Source organism: Vespa mandarinia, chromosome 22 (assembly GCF_050613455.1).
Source record: "Vespa mandarinia isolate Hongniang chromosome 22, ASM5061345v1, whole genome shotgun sequence".
Taxonomy (NCBI): Eukaryota; Metazoa; Arthropoda; class Insecta; order Hymenoptera; family Vespidae; genus Vespa; species Vespa mandarinia.
The window spans coordinates 877,983-896,051 of NC_140831.1; the positions used below are offsets into that span (position 1 = coordinate 877,983).

Below are 18,069 nucleotides of genomic sequence, written 5' to 3' on the forward strand. Positions count from 1 at the left end.
AGATGGGAGAATGGACATTTGAAAATTTAATCTTAACGATCAACACAGGCCTCCGATAATTGTTAACACATTTCATTAGCAAACGTTTGCTCGCGCGTTCCTATTGTATATATTGAATAGTTGAAGCATCGTGGATGCATTGTATATGGTTATTAATTATCTATGAGCGAGATTCGTTTATGGTTTACGATAGGACAGAATAGCATTTGGCAAATTCAAGGAATTTTATCGACAGCCTGGATTGAGTCTCCCGATCACAAAACTTCCATCCCTCGACGAATTCACCGTCATCGGTTACGGTCACTTTTTCCACTAAATTAATATCGTCGAACGTTCTCGAAAAAGTTGTACGAAACTAATACTCACCCGTAACGTTTCTATTTTTGGGAATAGCACGCAAACGACACGTCGAAAAACTCAATTTATACGAGCCGTCAAGCTTGCCAAGAGGAACGTTTGATAGGGAGAGTATTTTTATTAATTTTTTTTATTGGTTTTTATTTTTTTTTCCTTTTTTGTCTTCACATAGTGAACAACGAAATATGTATATACGTGATGTTTCTTTTATTGTTCGAATATGCGAAAGAATATATGTAAACAAAATAAGAATGAAATATTAGAATAATAGAGAGACGATTTGATCCATATTTTTTGCCTCGATAATACGGAAATTAAAAAAAAAAAAAAAAAAAAAAAACAAAACAATTAAGCGACCGGAAGGAAGATTGCTATAGAAACTGATCCAAAGATCGACCCTGTCTTGGCGGTTTCTCCATGCTGTGGTTTTCCAACAGATCGCATCGCTAATCTGCGGTTTTCCTTCGTTTCGTGTTGCAGATAAGCGGAGCTAGCCAACACCACTACAAGGAGGAACAACGTTATTCAAATCTCGCCAGTAACAAATTCGTCCGCTTAATACGCAAAAAATACGTCGGGATCGTTCTTCGACTTTTACGTGCCGTTATCGTCGTATTTCAATCCACGAAGAGGATAAAAGAAGAAAGAAAATAATAAAGTGGGGTGTCGAGGTGTCGTCGCATAATAAAAATAAAAAGAAATAAAAATTTCGTCTCGCAATAATAATCGTACGTGCGTCGAAAACTACTTGGCATTTAACGGAGAAATTAATCGAAGAGGTGCGACAGAGATAGATAGAGTGGTAAAGGAGAGAGAGAGAGAGATAGGGATAGAGACAGATAGATACGGAGTGGGAGGAAATCGAGTTCTCTCTCTCTCGCACTCTCTCTCTCTCTCTGTCTCTCTGTCTGTCTGTCTGTCTGTCTGTCTCTCTCTCTCTCTCTTTCTCCCACTAGTCGACGAGTCGTGTAACGCTCGTAATTGTCCTTGTCGTCGGCGTGTCGCGCGGTTAGTCCTCGCTCGTCGACGGTAACGACGACGAGATGATCGTCAGAGTGACCTTGGTGTGCTTCCTGCTGGTCGGTGCACCGATAAAGTCAGAAGCAGAAGCCCGTCCTCGTGCACGGCCCGTGCCCATCTACTCGAATCAGTTCGCGGTCCATGTACCGGAAGGAGTAGAAGCTGCAGCCGAGATCGCCGAGAAACACGGCTTCGACAATCACGGACAGGTTAGTTTTTCTTCATTTTTTTCCTTCCTTCTTTTCTCTTTCTTTTCTTCTTTTTCCTTCTTCTTTTTTTTCTTGTTTTTCTTTTTTTTTTTTTTTTAATCTCTATTTCTCTTTCAGCACTGAAACTTGCTACCGATTTTCCTTTAAAGAGAACAAACGTACGTAGACAAGGCCACGACTTTGAAGGCCGACGGGATTATTCTACTGCCAATGAATGACTTCTTATTATGTTAAAACATTGTCGGGAATTAAAATGCGTACCGGGATTAGTTTAAATCGAACATTGAGTTATTTTTAATAATCAAGGCCAGAATGTTCTCTCTTCGATCAAATAGTTTCAAAGGGTGATATATTAGTTACGTAATTTATAAATATACATTATGTATATATGTATATATGAATATAAAGTAAAAAAGGTATATCGACGATAGAATCTCAATAAATTAAATCGTAAGTACTTTATCACATTTAACGAGCGATTTTTAGTATAGATATATTTATTTCGAACGTTGGTTCGCGTTGATCCAGCAAAGTGTTCCTTCATGAAAGGATAAAAACTTGGAGTTTTAGATTAAACCGTTATACGCTTTTCTGAGCTATCGATCCGTTAATGGTGGACAGTAAATTAACATTATGGGTGTGCGATAGAGATTGTTCGTGGTAAGGAATAGCACTAAAGTTCTTCTCTGAACATCGTTTCCGCGCTTCTTCTGCCTTTGCAGCTTTCTTTCGGCATAACAGAGAATCTGGGAAGTTTCGCAGTAACGACGTAATTTCCCGGAACATATGATAGTTCCGAGTCTAAAATGATGTATCGAGTTGCCTCGGTGGTGCATGCCAAGGTAGTAGCTCCTTGTAGAGAGACTATAATGGCGGCTGCGCGGGAGTATATTCAAAGTAATTAGCTACATTTCTTTCTTTCAAGAACAGCCCCTCTGTAATATTTTATCCGTCGTTTTCTCTCTCTCTCTCTCTCTCTCTCTTTCTTTCCTTCTTCATTTTCTTCCTTTCTTTCTTTTTTATTTATTTTTTTTTTTTGGTCCTCCTTTCTTTTTTCTCTTCGCCGGAAGATTTCTCGTGGTGTTAAATAGCGCAATCAAGATAGTTTTTACCATAGGATCAGTCTCTTTCTTTCGTCGCGAAACGTGTTCACGAATATAACTTATCACTTGAAACTCGTTAATTCGAACGCATTTTTTATCTTTCTTTTTTTCTTTCTATTTTTTATATATATATATATATTTTTTTTTTATATTTTTTTTTATGATTGAAGTTTAACACGTGTACATGTGTTTGTATATATATATATATATATATATATATATATATACACTCATATATAGAGAGAGAGATAGAAGTTTTAACGAAGTACATACCAACTTAATTGTCGTTCTTTTTTTCTTTCGTTTTTTTAGTAACGTTCATCGTAGCGCAGTGATGCGTTAAGGTTTAGATGAATTGGTTATTACGTAATCGTCTCCGAGATTATTACTTAGTATTATGAAGAAAAATATAAGGGGAGTCGTCGTTCAGCCGGCAACGATTCTAACGCACACAGATTTATCTGACGTCCTACATCTAATATATCTTTATATTAGGTTAAACGTTCTCTGTCTTGCTCGTATACTTTCGATTAATGCGTTTCTTCTCTTTTTCTTTTTCTTTCTTTTTTGTTTCTTCTTCATTTGTTTTATAGTTATTGTGTTTAATATTCTTTTTCTCTTTTCTATTTATTTTATTTTACTTCGTATCACCATGCCTTGTAGAGAGTATCATTTGTTTATATCAATTCGTTAATAGTGACAAATAATTTTTTATCGGTTGACAAGCTATCTATAATTCGTAAAATTGATTGACGATCGAAGTATCAGTCACGACGAATTCGAGTACAGTATTCAGATATATATTGATTGCAAATATTCATTGAGCCTAAAAAGTTATCACTGTTGAAATAAAACGAGTGAAATATTTGTTTCTCTCTCTCTCTCTCTCTCTCGTTTATCATCGTAATTCAACAACTATACGATTATAATAACTCTCGCAAATTTTATCATTGGTGAATGAGCGAAAACGAGTCGACGTTTTTCTTTTTTCTTTTTCATAATAGATCATAAGCGATAAACATGTTTACATGCTCCCTCGCATAATCGATCGATCGTACATTTTTATTTCCTCTTTTATTTATTTATTTTTTTTTTTTCTTGACATATTATTTCTCAATATATTATTTTCTAGTAATCTAGTATATAGGGAAAGGAGAAATAGAATTTTCTCTCGTCTCTTTCGTGTTCCTTTTATCGCGTTAAAAAGATTTATCATCAGACGGGTCATGACATTCGATCGACCTAAAGACTCGTAACTGGTTCGATATTACGTGCTTTATCTGACACGACGAATTCGATCGTATTGATGGCGAATATCATTTCTTCGCGTTGTAACATGAAGCAACAAGGAGGATCGTTTCGTTGGTACTAACGCGTCAGTACAGGGCTTGCCAATAAGATTTTTTATGATCTCTTTGTAATAGATTTTTTTCCGTATAAAAGTGTTGGCAGAGAATGAGCAGAATATGTGTGATTTTATTGGATAATATTTTTTTATTTTTTTTTTTATTTTATTTATTTTTTATTTTATATATTTATAGATAAGATGTTATATGTATAAATGTAATCTACAATTCTATTTATAATCGATATGTTTACATTGATTGAGTTTTAACATTTTGATGGCCTCGTCGTCGTAAGTCATCATTATCAGCAATTGAATAAACAAGATAAAGATTTAAATCTCACAGAAAGCGAAAAATCATTTTAATCGCGTTTTGTTACCATCCATGAAAAGAATTATTTTTACAAGAAAAACATTTTTTCTTTTTACATGCAACTGTGTCTGCGGAACATTTCATTCTTTTTTTCCTTTTCTTTTCTTTTCTTTTTCTTCTTTTTTTTTTTTTTGAGACCATTGTTTGATACAAAACTGCATATATCGTAAGAAACAAAATATTTACATTTGAAATAAAATTTTTGAATGGCTCTTTCTCATTTTTTTTTTTTTTTTTTTTTTAATTAAATTACTTGCGCACTTTATCAATTGGAAAATTCAAGCTATAAAAAAAAAGAATAGAATGAAATGATTGAATTACCATATTTCCATGTAATTCCGTATTTACAAATGCTGATGCAAGTTCATCACTTTTTTGGAATTGTATATTATATTTTGTATTTGTTTTTATTTAAAAATACAAACATTTTGTGTACCGATGTAATATCTTATTATTTATAAAGAAACAAATGCACCAAGCTTTGAAGAGACTTTTAAAAACGAGACTATGAAAGGCATATATATATGTGTACATATATTATATACAACAGAATAATTGAAATTTTTCTTTGTAAGATAAAACAGCAAAGTGCTGTTTTCATCGTGTGTTAAACTCAGTTATAAGAATTTCTATTCGTTAAAAGAGAAAGAAATAGGGAGAAGGAGGGAGTAGCGACTTTTGTAATGTAAACATTTCTATGCGACAAACAAGGCGGAAAGATATTCTCCGAAAGATCTCTGTGATTCTTTAAAGTATACAACGTACGCAGGATGTATTATTTTTAGGTCTTTTAAAATTACATTTCTTATAATATATACACATTCCTTTGATAAACAAATCTTTGAAACGAAACGAGACGAGACGTAATAACGAGAAACAGTCGTTGTTATTGTTGTTATAATAGTAGTAGTAGTAGTAGTAGTAGTAGTAGTAGTAGTAGTAGTAGTAGTAGAAATAAGTCGTGTAAGTTTTAACTAATTTCTGAATAGATCTTAAACGCACGAAAGAGTGGTTTAGTGGTATACATTATGACGTAGTACATAAAGACATCACGAAATACGTAGGATATATATACGCATAGAGCTTAAGAGCACCTTTCTTATTTCCTTCACTCGACGGCTTGTTTCTTTTTAAAGCTTTGTCTTTGACCCTCGTCGTCGTAGTCGTCCTCCTTCTGCTTGAGACTCGTACAATGGCCTCCAAGTGGAATACATTTCATTCGGAATCTTATTGGACGACTTATCTCTAAATAACATCGTCGAGAATGTTTTTATTTCGTCCTTTCGTACTATGGAGCGAGGACATTACGATAGATCGTCGATTAATTCGCATGACGCTCCGCTTCCATTCACAGGAAGATAAATAGGATGATATTTTTTTTATATTTATTTTCTATCCGACGATCCGAATAAGAATGAAGCTTCATAAACTTATATACGTAAGTTAAACGATACTAAGATCGTAAGACAACGATCATTCTTACGATTTATGAAATGTTTATTATTTAAAATGATTATTTCTCTTATCGTAGAAAAATCGTATCGTATTAATGTAGTTTCTATCGTAGTATTTAATTCATATGGGATTACACGAATGTATTATAAATTAAATTGAAGGAAAAACTTTTCAAGCGGGCCAAGGTGATTCTGATTCCAGTTGACTTCGGCCGCCACGCTCGATTTCATAGGAAAGTAAATCGTCGTTGAACGATCCTTATCGTTAGATATATATAGTATAATATATATATATATACATATATATGTATATGTATACATACATACGTACATCCATGTATAAAATCCGAACAAATGCCTAGCTAATACTTAAAAGCGGTATTGCCTCACGAGTTTGCGTTCTCGCGAGTTGCATACCAATGGTCAACCAACCACGCTCGCGTTTCTTTCTCGAGGATGCTTTGAGATTTGCGTAACGATTGCGTATATAGACTCGGTAAGGAAGGCAAAGCTTTTACGTTTCCTGGTTTACCAGTACATGTCTCTTTTGATATTAATATTATATGGTAATATGTGCATGTATTTGTACACAGTTAAACGACGCTTTTATCACGTGAATTCTTGGTAGGCCACGTAAATAGAAAACCGCTCGATAATATGTATTTACACGCATATATATATATATATATACACATATAAACATGATATGAAATTATTTTTAATTGAAATTTAGAAGGAAGAAAATGTTATTGGTATGTTCCTCGTTTCTTCGTTAAATTTCCGAAAGGAAGGGATATTAAAGAGAGGTCATTAACGGATACCAAGACGAAGTTTCGTTAACTAGGTCACGATAAAAACTTTAGAAGAGTCATCCTTCTTAGGCACGAACGGGTAGCAGTGCATAGTTTAGAAAACGTACGACGACAACATGAAACTTTGTTGAACTATCTTTCTCTTTCTCGTGGGAGTTCGTTAGACACGCCCCAGGTCGCGTTACTAATTTAGCTTGACCGACAAGGGCTAAACGGGATGCTTTGAGTGCTCGAGTGGTGAATGTTTCGGTTTGTTCCGTGTTGCCTTCTCGTCTCGTTGGACGTGAACGAATTCTCCAACGGATGTCCAATGTCCATCAGACGTCCACCGCGTGTTCTACGTTTAAACTGCCACTAATACTCGCGGCACTTTATTTCATTTTCCATTGCCAATGATTCGTCGCTTCTCTTTTCTATGTCCATTTCTTTATACGCAATATGTTTGCGATGAGCGTTCAATTTTATCAACTTACAAACAACTTAGAAACATTGTAAACTTATTATATTATAATTGCAGATTTATATATATATATATATATATATATATATATATATAGAGAGAGAGAGAGAGAGAGGACGATTTTATATAACAAGATACATTTTATCGTAAGTTTTATTTTATCGTTTCAATCGGTCAACGCGTAAATTTGCAATAGCTCGTTGCGCAATTATTTTCTTTATTACGATAAAATAAATATTTCAATTCATTCTTATGCAATGTACTTACGTGTTTTATATAGTTTCGTGATTCCATTGGAAAGATTAGGGTATAAAAACGATAGAGGAGAGAGAAAGATGAAGAGAAAAAAAAAGAAGGAGAAAGGGAAAGAAAGAAAAAAATCCTCTTTTTCTTCTTCTTCTTCCTTACAATAATGATAAACGAGGTGATACGAATTGGATATATATGTGTATGCGTGTGTCCGTGTGACATGCTATAAAAGTTTTTAGCTTCCGGGCATGACGTACGCGGACGAAGCCCTTCTTTTCATCGTGCTAACGCGCGTTTTATCCTACGTGACGTGCGTCTGCGCATTACATTGCAAGAGATAAAGTTATCTATGGATGTACGTAAGCTCGGACGAAAAGAATCGGGTGTGGAAAAAGAGTGGAAGAAAGAAAGAAAGAAAGAAAGAAAGAAAGAAAGAAAGAAATAGTTTCTCCCCTCTTTCTTTCTCTCTCTCTCTCTCTCTCTCTCTCTCTCTCTCTCTCTCTCTCTCTCTTGTGGGGATATATTGCGAGATAAAAGTTTATTACCGGTTGCTGGCAAATGCAGTTACTCGTCTCTGATGCAGACCGGATACGAGTGGTGATCGTTCTATCTCGTTTCTCCACCCTCTCCTTTTTTTTCGTCTCCCTTTTCCAACCAGAACTTTGACGATTGTTCTCTATTTCTCTCTCTGTCTCTCGCACACTTGTAGGAGTTTTTTTTTTTTTTCTATAGGAACGATTTAGTTCGAGAGGTGCATACAAACGAAATTTATTCTCATCGAACGATAGTATCGATTCTATTTTTGCAATGTGTTCGATTGCATTTTTATCTTCTTTTATCTCCTTTTATCCTTACCTTTTTTTGTTTTTATTTTATCTTCCTCTATAAATAAGAAAAACGAGAACGAGGCCATTATTATTATTATTACTATTATTATTATTATCATTGTCATTATCATTATCATTATCATTATCATTATCATTATCATTATCATTATCATTATTATCACGTTTTTCAAAGGTTGTTCGAAATCTCATTTCTTTACTCGGACATTGTCGCGTCGTTGGATTCGCTCCTAGGGAAATTACAGCGGCAGATGAGCGGAATCAAAATTTCGGGAAGCGCGTATCGGTACGTGAGCGGAGTGCGGACGCTAATGAAACACAAGCATTATGCAAATTTTATTCCGCTTTAATATCACTCGATACGTCGACGGATTTGTAACTACGTCGTTTGCGGTATCATCCTGTCGTGTACGTACCGCAACGGGAAAGAGGAAAATTACCTTAATTCATGACAATCCATATCGATGACCATGCGTATTCATAACGACGTTTTCCCCTGCTACGCTCGTTAAATATAATCTGTGCATGTGCGTGTGTATGCTTAGGTAGGTGGATGAGTACATGTGTGTATATGCCATATGATATACGAGTAAAGCAAATCTTATTTAAAGCTCTTATCTTTTCGTTTTTTCTTTTTTTTTTTTTTTTGTTTCCTTTTTTTCCTCTCTTCATTTTCTTCTTCCTTTTTTTTTTCTAAATTATTCATGCAGGAAATATAGAACATCGGGCAGAATCTATTTAAGAATCGACGTCTGATTCGTCCTTTTCTTTTTTGTAAGCATAAAAAGTATACGAAAAAAGAGACAAGAAAATTGAACGAATACGTGAGAAAAACGTTCAATTAGATTTTATTTTTATTCAGATTCACGAAAGATAATTCTTGGGCATTGTTATTTATCGAAATCGTTTGGCAAGTTATACGACTAACAAAAGACTCGTGGAACTTGAAACGAAGGAGGTCAAATGTCAAATCTCGAGGCCTCGATTGATCCTAGAATTCTAAGAGTTAGAGAGATCGACGGGAAAGTATTTTGACCGAAGGTTGGTGGAAGGGTTCTCTCGTGCGAGTGGGAACGGGGCTTGGCATATAAATACTTACACATATATATGCATAAATATGTATGTATCTATACATCTAAGGTCTCTCTCTTTCTCTCTACGCTCCAGAAAAGTTCGTAGACTCGATCCAAGGTGGTAGTGTTTGAGGCGAGGCCATTCACGGAGAAAGGATTTTGTTCACGACTGCAATGTTCTTGCAAGAGAAGGCTTTCCCACGTGTTCTCCCATTCTCGCAAGATCTCTACAAACTGCCGACTCGATTTTTACTCCTTCAAGTAACTTCTCTCTGTCTCTTCTGTTTGCCCCTCCCTTTCTCTTTCTCTATCTTTATATTTATCTTTGTCTTTATCTTTATCTTTATCCATATCCGTGCCTTTTTATTTTTCAGTCCTTACAATACGGGACACGCGACCGTGAGTTATTTTATTTTTCATCGAGGATAAGAGATTTACCAAGATGTGTATCTACTCTTTTTCCCATTTCTTCCATTTTCCTTTAAACGTTTTTCCCATTTGCTTTCTTTCTTTCCTTTTCATTTATTTATTTATTTATTACATTCTTTTTCTTTTTCTTCTTTATGAAAACATGACGAGAATCTCTCGTTTCTTTTTAGACAATGAAAATATAAGTAATACCGAGAGGAACATTTGAAAATGGAATAGTATTCGTAGAAAACGCGTGTACATTTATTTTTTACTTTTTTTCTTTTTCAATATTCGACCAATTTTAAGGTATTATCATTACGCACGGAATACTTTTTTTATTTCTCATCATTTTTCTTTTCCTTTTTTTTCTTTTTTTTTTTTTTTTTTTTTTTTGGAGGGGATCGGGGAAATCGTTCGTCGCCTTTAACGACTAACCCTGACGACGAATTTATGTGGACGAAAAAGCAAAAAAAAAAAAAGGAAGAAAGAAAATAAAAAACGAAGAAGAGAAAAAGAGATTACTTTCCGGTCGAAAAGATTCCCTGCATGTGAAATCTTCTCGTGAATCGTCGTCGCAGCTGCAGCGAGTTTAAAAATATTTTTACTGCGAGGGCGTGCAAAAAAGAAAGAGTGTGTGATAGACAAAGAGAGAGAGAGAGAGAGAGAGAGAGAGAGAGAAAGAGACAGAGAGAGGAAGAAAAGGAGAGAGGACAGAATGAATGTATATAGTAGCTACTGGGAAAGATCGGCCGATCGGTATGAGAGGATGCACCCTTCGCTCGAGATGGCCTCACCCATCGGTACGCCGTACGCTGAAGGGTCGGCTTTATACCTCTCCCTCCTCTTCCTCCTCAATTTCCGCGAATCGTTTCACCCTCGGTAGACCGTGGAAAATCAGCTTCCTTCCGCGTCGCTCGTTCCTACCATCGCGGTGGACATTTTCGCGTGAAAACGTTCCAGCTTCGTTGAAATTTCAACCAAGGCCGTGTTTGTCTATCTCTCTGTTTCTCTCCCTTCCCCCCTCCCTCTTTTTGTACGTGTCTACCTGTCCCTTGCTTTTTGTCCCTTCTTTCTCTTTCTCGTTTATCCTTTTTATCCTTATCTCCTTTTTCTCTTTCTCTATTTGCTTTATTTCCTCCACCTTTAAATTTAACTAGTCCCCCGACCACGCTATATCTTTCCTTCTCCCCCTGCCCTCAATCTCCTATCTCTCTTTCTTTTTCTCTCGCTCTCTCTTCCACCTCCATCTCGTTGTATCGTTCTTACTATCTCTTGCCTCAAATAGCCATTTAGTAACGGTATATTATTATATGCCTGGAGGAATGGGTGGAATATTAAAATGAACGATTCAATCCGACTCTACTACGAAAAAGTAGCTAAATTTCGAATGCATCGAAGCGTCAAAAAGAAAGAAAGATTTTATATCATCTACAAAGAGAATTCTCTTAAATGTTATATCGATTGAAACAAGGAAAAATTTAGGAATGTCATTCGCGTGTATTTTAAACGTAAGAATGCGAACACTTATTAATGTGCATATATATATATATATATATGTGCCTGTAACTTGTATTAAATGTCAAAGTTTGTCATTGACGTATTCATCGTTAAATTGCTTTCACATAGAATAATATCAATGAATCTTTATATTATATATTGTCTGACATCTGTTCGTTTAATGACATGAGTTAAACGAGTTGTACAAAATGTCAATGAAAACAAAGGATTAATTCTATCTCTCGTTCCAAGTTTTTTCATATGTCTCTTATTTCTTTTTTCTTTTCTTCTATTTCTTCTTTCTTTTCTTTCTTTTCCTTTTTCTTTTGTACTTTATTCGGCTTATCTTAATGTCTATTTTCTTTTCCCACGTTCTTATAAGCGCGATCCTTTTATCGTTCGTGGCATTCTTGTATTTATTATATAATAATATGTATTGCGGTCTCCGTTATGTCGCTTTTAAAGGACGCTATTTCAATATGTAGCTATATATATATATATATATATATATATATATATATATATATATATATATGCATATCGTCTCTTTCCACTTCTCATCTTCTCCGTATTTCTCGGTTTCCTGCTGTCTCAGCGTAGATGTAGAAAATTCTTGATTCCTCGTAACTTTCATTCTGACAGAATCGGATGAATTCTTTATCCTGGAATTCGAAATATAGATGGTATAAGAGAGACGACGAGAAAGAGACAGACAGACAGAGAGAAAGAGGAGAGAGAGAGAAAAGAAAAAGACAAAAAATTCATGTCCGAGATGACTGACAAAAATGCAAAACTAGCTTGCGGTTATATACGCGCATATATTTGTCGTTCAAAATTTCGATTCTCTGTCTTACATTTTCGTGTTGTCATATATCGACAGAGAGAGAGAGAGAGAGAGAGAGAGAGAGAGAGAGAGAGAGAGAGAGAGAGAGAGAGAGAGAGAGAGAGGTAAGCGAATTGTTTTCAGAACAAAACAAAATGGAATATGGTAATAATCTCGGGAACGTGCGGAATCTTCACGAATATGAGAGAGCAAGTAGAAGAGAAGGTCGAAATAGAGAGTAACTCGTGTCTTCGTCTTCGTCCTTCGGATCGTGCATGAAATATGGATTTGATTCGATACGATTTTGAAATGCAAAGGACATGCAAGTCTCAGAGTCTTTTCGTGCCGAATCTGGCATACCCTTAGGCGTTACGAAATAGTTCCTTTCTTTCTGTCTCACTCTCCCTCCCTTCCTCCCAATTTCCTCCTTTATTTTTCGAAGATCAAGGTTAGAATGCTACGCCATTGAAAATATTTATTGAGATTTTATTAGAGATACGAGACTCCTCGATGATGACAAGCTCCGATATGCTGATCTTTCTTGAAAAGTCGAGGTCGATTCTTATCGACTTTATATTCGACACTGGATGGAATAATAAACTAGAAAAGGATAAGGAGAGAGAAGGAGAGGGAGAGAGAGAGAGAGAAAGAAATTGAGAAATATCGGAATTAGTGGTAATTTTTAAATCCTTTTATCGCGGGAAAAGGAATGGTAAAAGGATGGATAAAAGCGTAGCTTGGCTTTTATAAAATCTCTCCAATTCGACGATCGAATTTATACTCTCTCTCACTTTTGCTACGGTTAATCCAAAGACAAAAGCTGAGCCAATGGTGATCCTGAAATTCGTTTAATTCTCTACGAAAGAAAAGCTTTGGTATGGTGCTCGGTTGTTCAATAAATTTATAGGGACCACGCGATTTAATTGTTTCGACGTAGAGATCCCGGTGCAACTTTTAGAGTTCGTTCCTTCGAACGAAAGAGCTTTACGGCATAGTATATAGTAGGATAGAATCGCATCGCACTCGATGTTTCTAATAAATTCAGGATAAAGTTTTTTTTTTTTTTCATTCGAGTTTATAATCGAGAAGGGAATTTTCATTTCAACTGTAATACGGGGTCTTTCGAGGTAAAACGTTAAAAATTATTCTTTAAGCGTATATATTTTATCGTTTCGTGAGCTCTCAATGAAACGGATAAAATCCAAGTAAGAAATTTTATTTTATAAAATTTACATATATAGAAACAGTGTCATCGTTATTTCTTATAATGATCGAAGAAATGGCGATAACGATAAATTAATTTGTTTTATATATCGTCGAATTTTACAGAGAGTACGAATATAATTTTCTTCGATACGATATAAATCGTTCAATTTTCCGATAATATAAGAGTTTTGAATTAACGATAATATATTTATCAATTACAAAAAAATAAAAAGAAAAAACAAAATAAAAAAGATTAATTAATAACACGACAATTTCGATACTAATTTACAATTATAATTTCGGTACTAAGGTAGAAACTTTTTTATGATCGGTTAAATGCGAACGTGCGATATATCGAGAATGTAAAATCTCTCTAATTGATCTGGTTTACGTCTATCAGTCCTAGTAAAATTAAAGTAGACAACGAAGGGCTCCGGTGTCTACAATGACTCAGGCCTTGTTTTCTAGTTCCGCGAGAGTGCCTCTCTCTCTCTCTCTCTCTTTCTCTCTTCTGGTGCTCGCGGTATATCCCAGGTCAGTCCACCACAGTTGAACCGGCGCGGCGTGACATGAGAACCTGTTTAGTCGAGAAGGAGGTTGAGGAGAAAAGATGGGGGTGGGAGCTGGATTGGGGAGAAGAGAATGTACCGTTGCCGAGAGACGGATGCGGCCAGGCTCTGGATAAAGCGTGGGCTCCGTTGCTCCGTTCTGTGCTTCGGGTTAGAAAGAAATAAAAACAAAAGGTAGAAGTGAGGGAAAGGGTTGGAAGGGTCGGGTCGGATCTCTCTCTTTTTCTCTCTCTCTCTCTCACTGTCTAGTCTCTGTCGCTACACCATCTCCCTTCTCCGATCTCTTTTCGCTCTTCTGCGTTCTATATAGCTTTGACTCTCTCTCCCTCTCCCTCTCCCTCTCCCTCTCCCTCTCCCTCTCTCTCTCTCTCTCTCTCTCTCTCTCTCCTCTCTCTGTCTTTCCTTCTTCGCAACTGACAGTGTCGTAACGAGACAGGTCGTCCCGCTTGGGGACGTCCGTATGTGTTCTCGACAAAAGATACCTCTATGTGAAGGAAAAAAAAGAGAGAGAGAGAAAGAGAAAAGGAAAAAAAAAAGAGAAAAAAAGAGTTTCAAAGAGCGAGGAAGGAAACCCGTGCAACCCGTTCACAAAAAGCGACACCAAAATTCGTCGAGGGGCTCGTTTTTGCAATATTTTTGTTTTCTTTTGTCTCCTTTATCTTCTCTCTTTTTAATTCTTACGAGCAAAAGGATTCCGATATAGTACGTAAATGAATCCGAATCTGGATCAAAAGGATTATCTCTTATGTGAAATCGTTATCTCTTATTGCGATCGTTGGATCGATACCATTACGAGTGGTAAGTTGATTACAGGAGAAAGAGAAAGAAATATAGAGATATCTCAGTACTCTTTCGGTACTCAATCATTCAATCGATCGAAATTGTACGATACTTAACGTTGTCTCCATAGGCAAATCCTTCGAATCGCTCGTTAATTAATTTCTCTCTTTTTCTCTGTCTTTCCGTCTTTCATTCTTTCACGTGTTCAAGTTTATTGTCTTTTAGTTTATTTCGATATTGTATCTTTCATTCTTTAAACTTTTATTGGTCTCTAGTTTTATTCCAACTTTTATTTCTTGTCATTCAAAGAGATAAAAGACACTCGCGAGCGATACTTCCCGTAGTCGGAATGAAAATTCTCGTAAAAATTTTAGTTACGTAATTTCACTGAGAATGCTCGAAGAAAAAGATTTTTGCATTGCGTGCTTGCTATTAGAGTCATTTGTATCTTTTTTAATGATCACTCACACAGGCTTCCATCGACGTTCATGGCCATCGACTAGATAGATCTATTGTTAGTGAATAAATATTAACGATAGGTTCGAACTTATACGAGTACTTAATGAACTCGTGAATGATTCGTGATGATCGTTTTGAAAAATATCTGAATAATAGATGCTCCATGTTCGATAATCTTTCTTATTTATTCTGTTAATCCTTTGTAATACCATGTAACTTTGAAGTTATCTACTCCTGTATTCATGCTTTTCTCTCTCCTTCTTTTTTTTTTTTAATTTTTTTTATTAGTATTTAGTTTCTCGTCACGTCAAATTAATTATTAGTTTATATTACAAGGTTAATGTTAGCTAAATATACCATAAGACCTGAAACTCTTATGGTATAATTATACCATAAGAGTTCCACGTTATATTATTTTTTGTAGAGACGAAAAAAAAATTAAATTATATGGAATTAACGAATGTGCACAATGTCAAATACTTGTAAAATTAATTGCGTTGCAGTGATTGACGAAGAAGGTTATCGATGATTCCTATTAACTTTTATGTTACGTTGAAATAATAAGTGCTTCTGCGCTAATTGCGATCGGAAGGTTGCGAAAACCTTCGGCTGTGAAAATCTACGTTGCGAGATTTCATCGGGCATTCATAATGCATCATGGATCTGTAATTATCCTTCGTTTTCCAACCACTACTTTATCGTACGTCTAGGTCAAATTGAATTGTCTTTCTAATGGAATAAGATCGTTGTATTATTCGTCTACTTTCGTACATTAAGGGTATTATAAAATTGATGCATCTCTTGGCTCCCGTCGAAGACAATAGATCTTTTTCTCCTTTTTTTCTGTTTCTTTTTTGTTTTTTTTCTAATCGTTCTTTCGAGTGATACGATTTTCCGAGTGCCTAAATTTTTCAAAATGAAAACTCATCTGTCATTCTTTTTTTGTTTTGTTTTTTGTTTTCAAAAGATTAAGAACTTTTCGAATGATGTATACGATCATTCACCTGTTTCTTTAACAAAAGACTTTTATTTATGTATATGTAACATGTACGAATACATGTTGCAATTGTTATTTGGGTATTGTTATCAAACCCCTCGTCGTACTCTTCCTCGTCTTTGAATTTACGTTTACGATAGTTGCGAAGCATATCCACGATTCATACGAATAAAGCCAGCTCTAGAAGCTTAGTAATCCGATGGGATTGTTAACCGATTACGAACTTTATATTATATAGTCCCGATATTAGATTCACCATATTAGATACCGTCTATATTGCGGTATAGCTTTAACAATTGTTCGTTGTTATAGTTACAGGATCAGGCAAATCCAAAGAAAAGCTTCGATTATTTCCTATCTCCTCACGTGTTTAATCCCATCTATGATCGAGGAATCGTTAGATATTTGATTTTCCATGGATAATAAAAGGATGTCCTTCGCAATTAATCGGGCAAATAAAACGAAGATATATAATATCGACGATTTATCGATTAATCGATGAAGTCTATCTTTTGTATACATATACAAACCGCATTAACATTAATTAACATATTATAATCGAACATGGGAATTTCCAACAAGAGGTAAAACGAGATAATAGATAACGATTGCATGTTCGTTTAATATTCAAACTGTTTAGCCGATTACATATTTATTTTTTAGGTTGCCTGAGAATCATCGAATTAACGTTAGTTAACATATTATAATGTGAAAGATAGTTATCTCTAATAGGAATTAAAATGAAATAACAGATAACGATTATACGTTCAATTATTATTCCGATTGTTTATTTATTTATATTTAATATTAGTTTGAAAGCCATATAGTATAAACCCACCGAAAAGAGAATAATTACATCGGATTATCAGATTATATTTTTCTTTCGTACTTGTTTGTTAATCCCTTTTCTTATAAATAATAGATAATAATTGTGTGCGTGTGTGTCTATATATATATATATATATATATAGTGACATGATTTCATCGGATACAGAGGAATTATATATATATATATATCCATACATATATACACTTACACCTTTTAAATCCGATTCACTCGACGCTTCCTCGTTTTCTTTCGATTCCTTTCGTTCGAAGACAAAGACGTTTCTTGACGAGAAAAGACGTTTCTCTTCCTTTACTCGATTTCCTTCGAAACGAAGATTCCATCGTCGTAAAGTGATTTCCTTCCGAAACGAAATCGGCGAGTACATCTACGAAATCGAAGAGAATTCTCTGTGGGTTGAAGGAGAAAAAGAAGTCAAACGACGCGATTCCGAGGGTGGATATATGTGTCTCTTTATGTGTAACACGGTAGTCTCTTGAAAATGACTTTCACTTCGAGCTGTGAAACCTCGTCTTTTATTTTAGTTGATCCGTTCTTATGGCATGAAGACGCAATCGACGTCGTACTATCGTGCGCATGCACGCACTTGGATACTTAAGTATACTATATATAAGTATATTTTGTAGAGCCATTATTGTTGCACTACCAACGAGTAGTACAACCAAGACACATGAGAAATTTGTTCGTCCTCAATAGAAAAAGTGCATACGTTCGGTTGTCTCCAGCTGACGAACACCTTTACTTCACTTTACATTTTCAGTATTCTTACATAGTCTCTCTGGGGGAAGGCGAAGAAAGAGAGAGAGAAAGAGAGAGAGAGAGAGAGAGAGAGAGAGAGAGAGAGAGAGAAAAGGGGGAGGGAGGGAGGGAGGTTGAGAAGGAAGGAGAACAAAAAATAGAGAAGGATAAACTCGTACGTGTATATGTAGATGTATGTGAGAAAAATAGAGATAGAAATAAAGAGATAAAGGAAAGGAGAGACTGTGAAGAAAGGATGGGGGTGGTTTTGTGCATCCGTAAGCACGATCCTTCTTTTTCTTTTCTATGCCATGTCCTTTTCCTTCTATTTCTCTCTCTCTCTCTCTCTTTCCTTTTTTTTCTCAACGAGATAAATCGATCCCAGAGAGAAGGCATGAACTCCTCCTCTTTCTCGATACTTACATACTTCCTCCGTGATTGT

The 18,069-nt window shown here is 35.4% G+C and overlaps 1 protein-coding gene across 4 annotated transcripts in view; it reads left to right on the forward strand.

Annotated features, from left to right (window-relative positions):
- The window catches only part of Fur2 (furin-like protease 2), a 336,605-nt gene that overhangs the window by 10,586 nt on the left and 307,950 nt on the right, over positions 1 to 18,069 (forward strand). For all 4 annotated transcript variants that reach the window (XM_035868541.2, XM_035868540.2, XM_035868539.2 and 1 more), the window contains exon 2: positions 838 to 1,586. In XM_035868541.2, coding sequence (XP_035724434.1) covers positions 1,401 to 1,586 — 186 coding nt within the window. In that variant the 5' untranslated portion in view covers positions 838 to 1,400. The remainder of the gene's footprint in view (positions 1 to 837; positions 1,587 to 18,069) is intronic.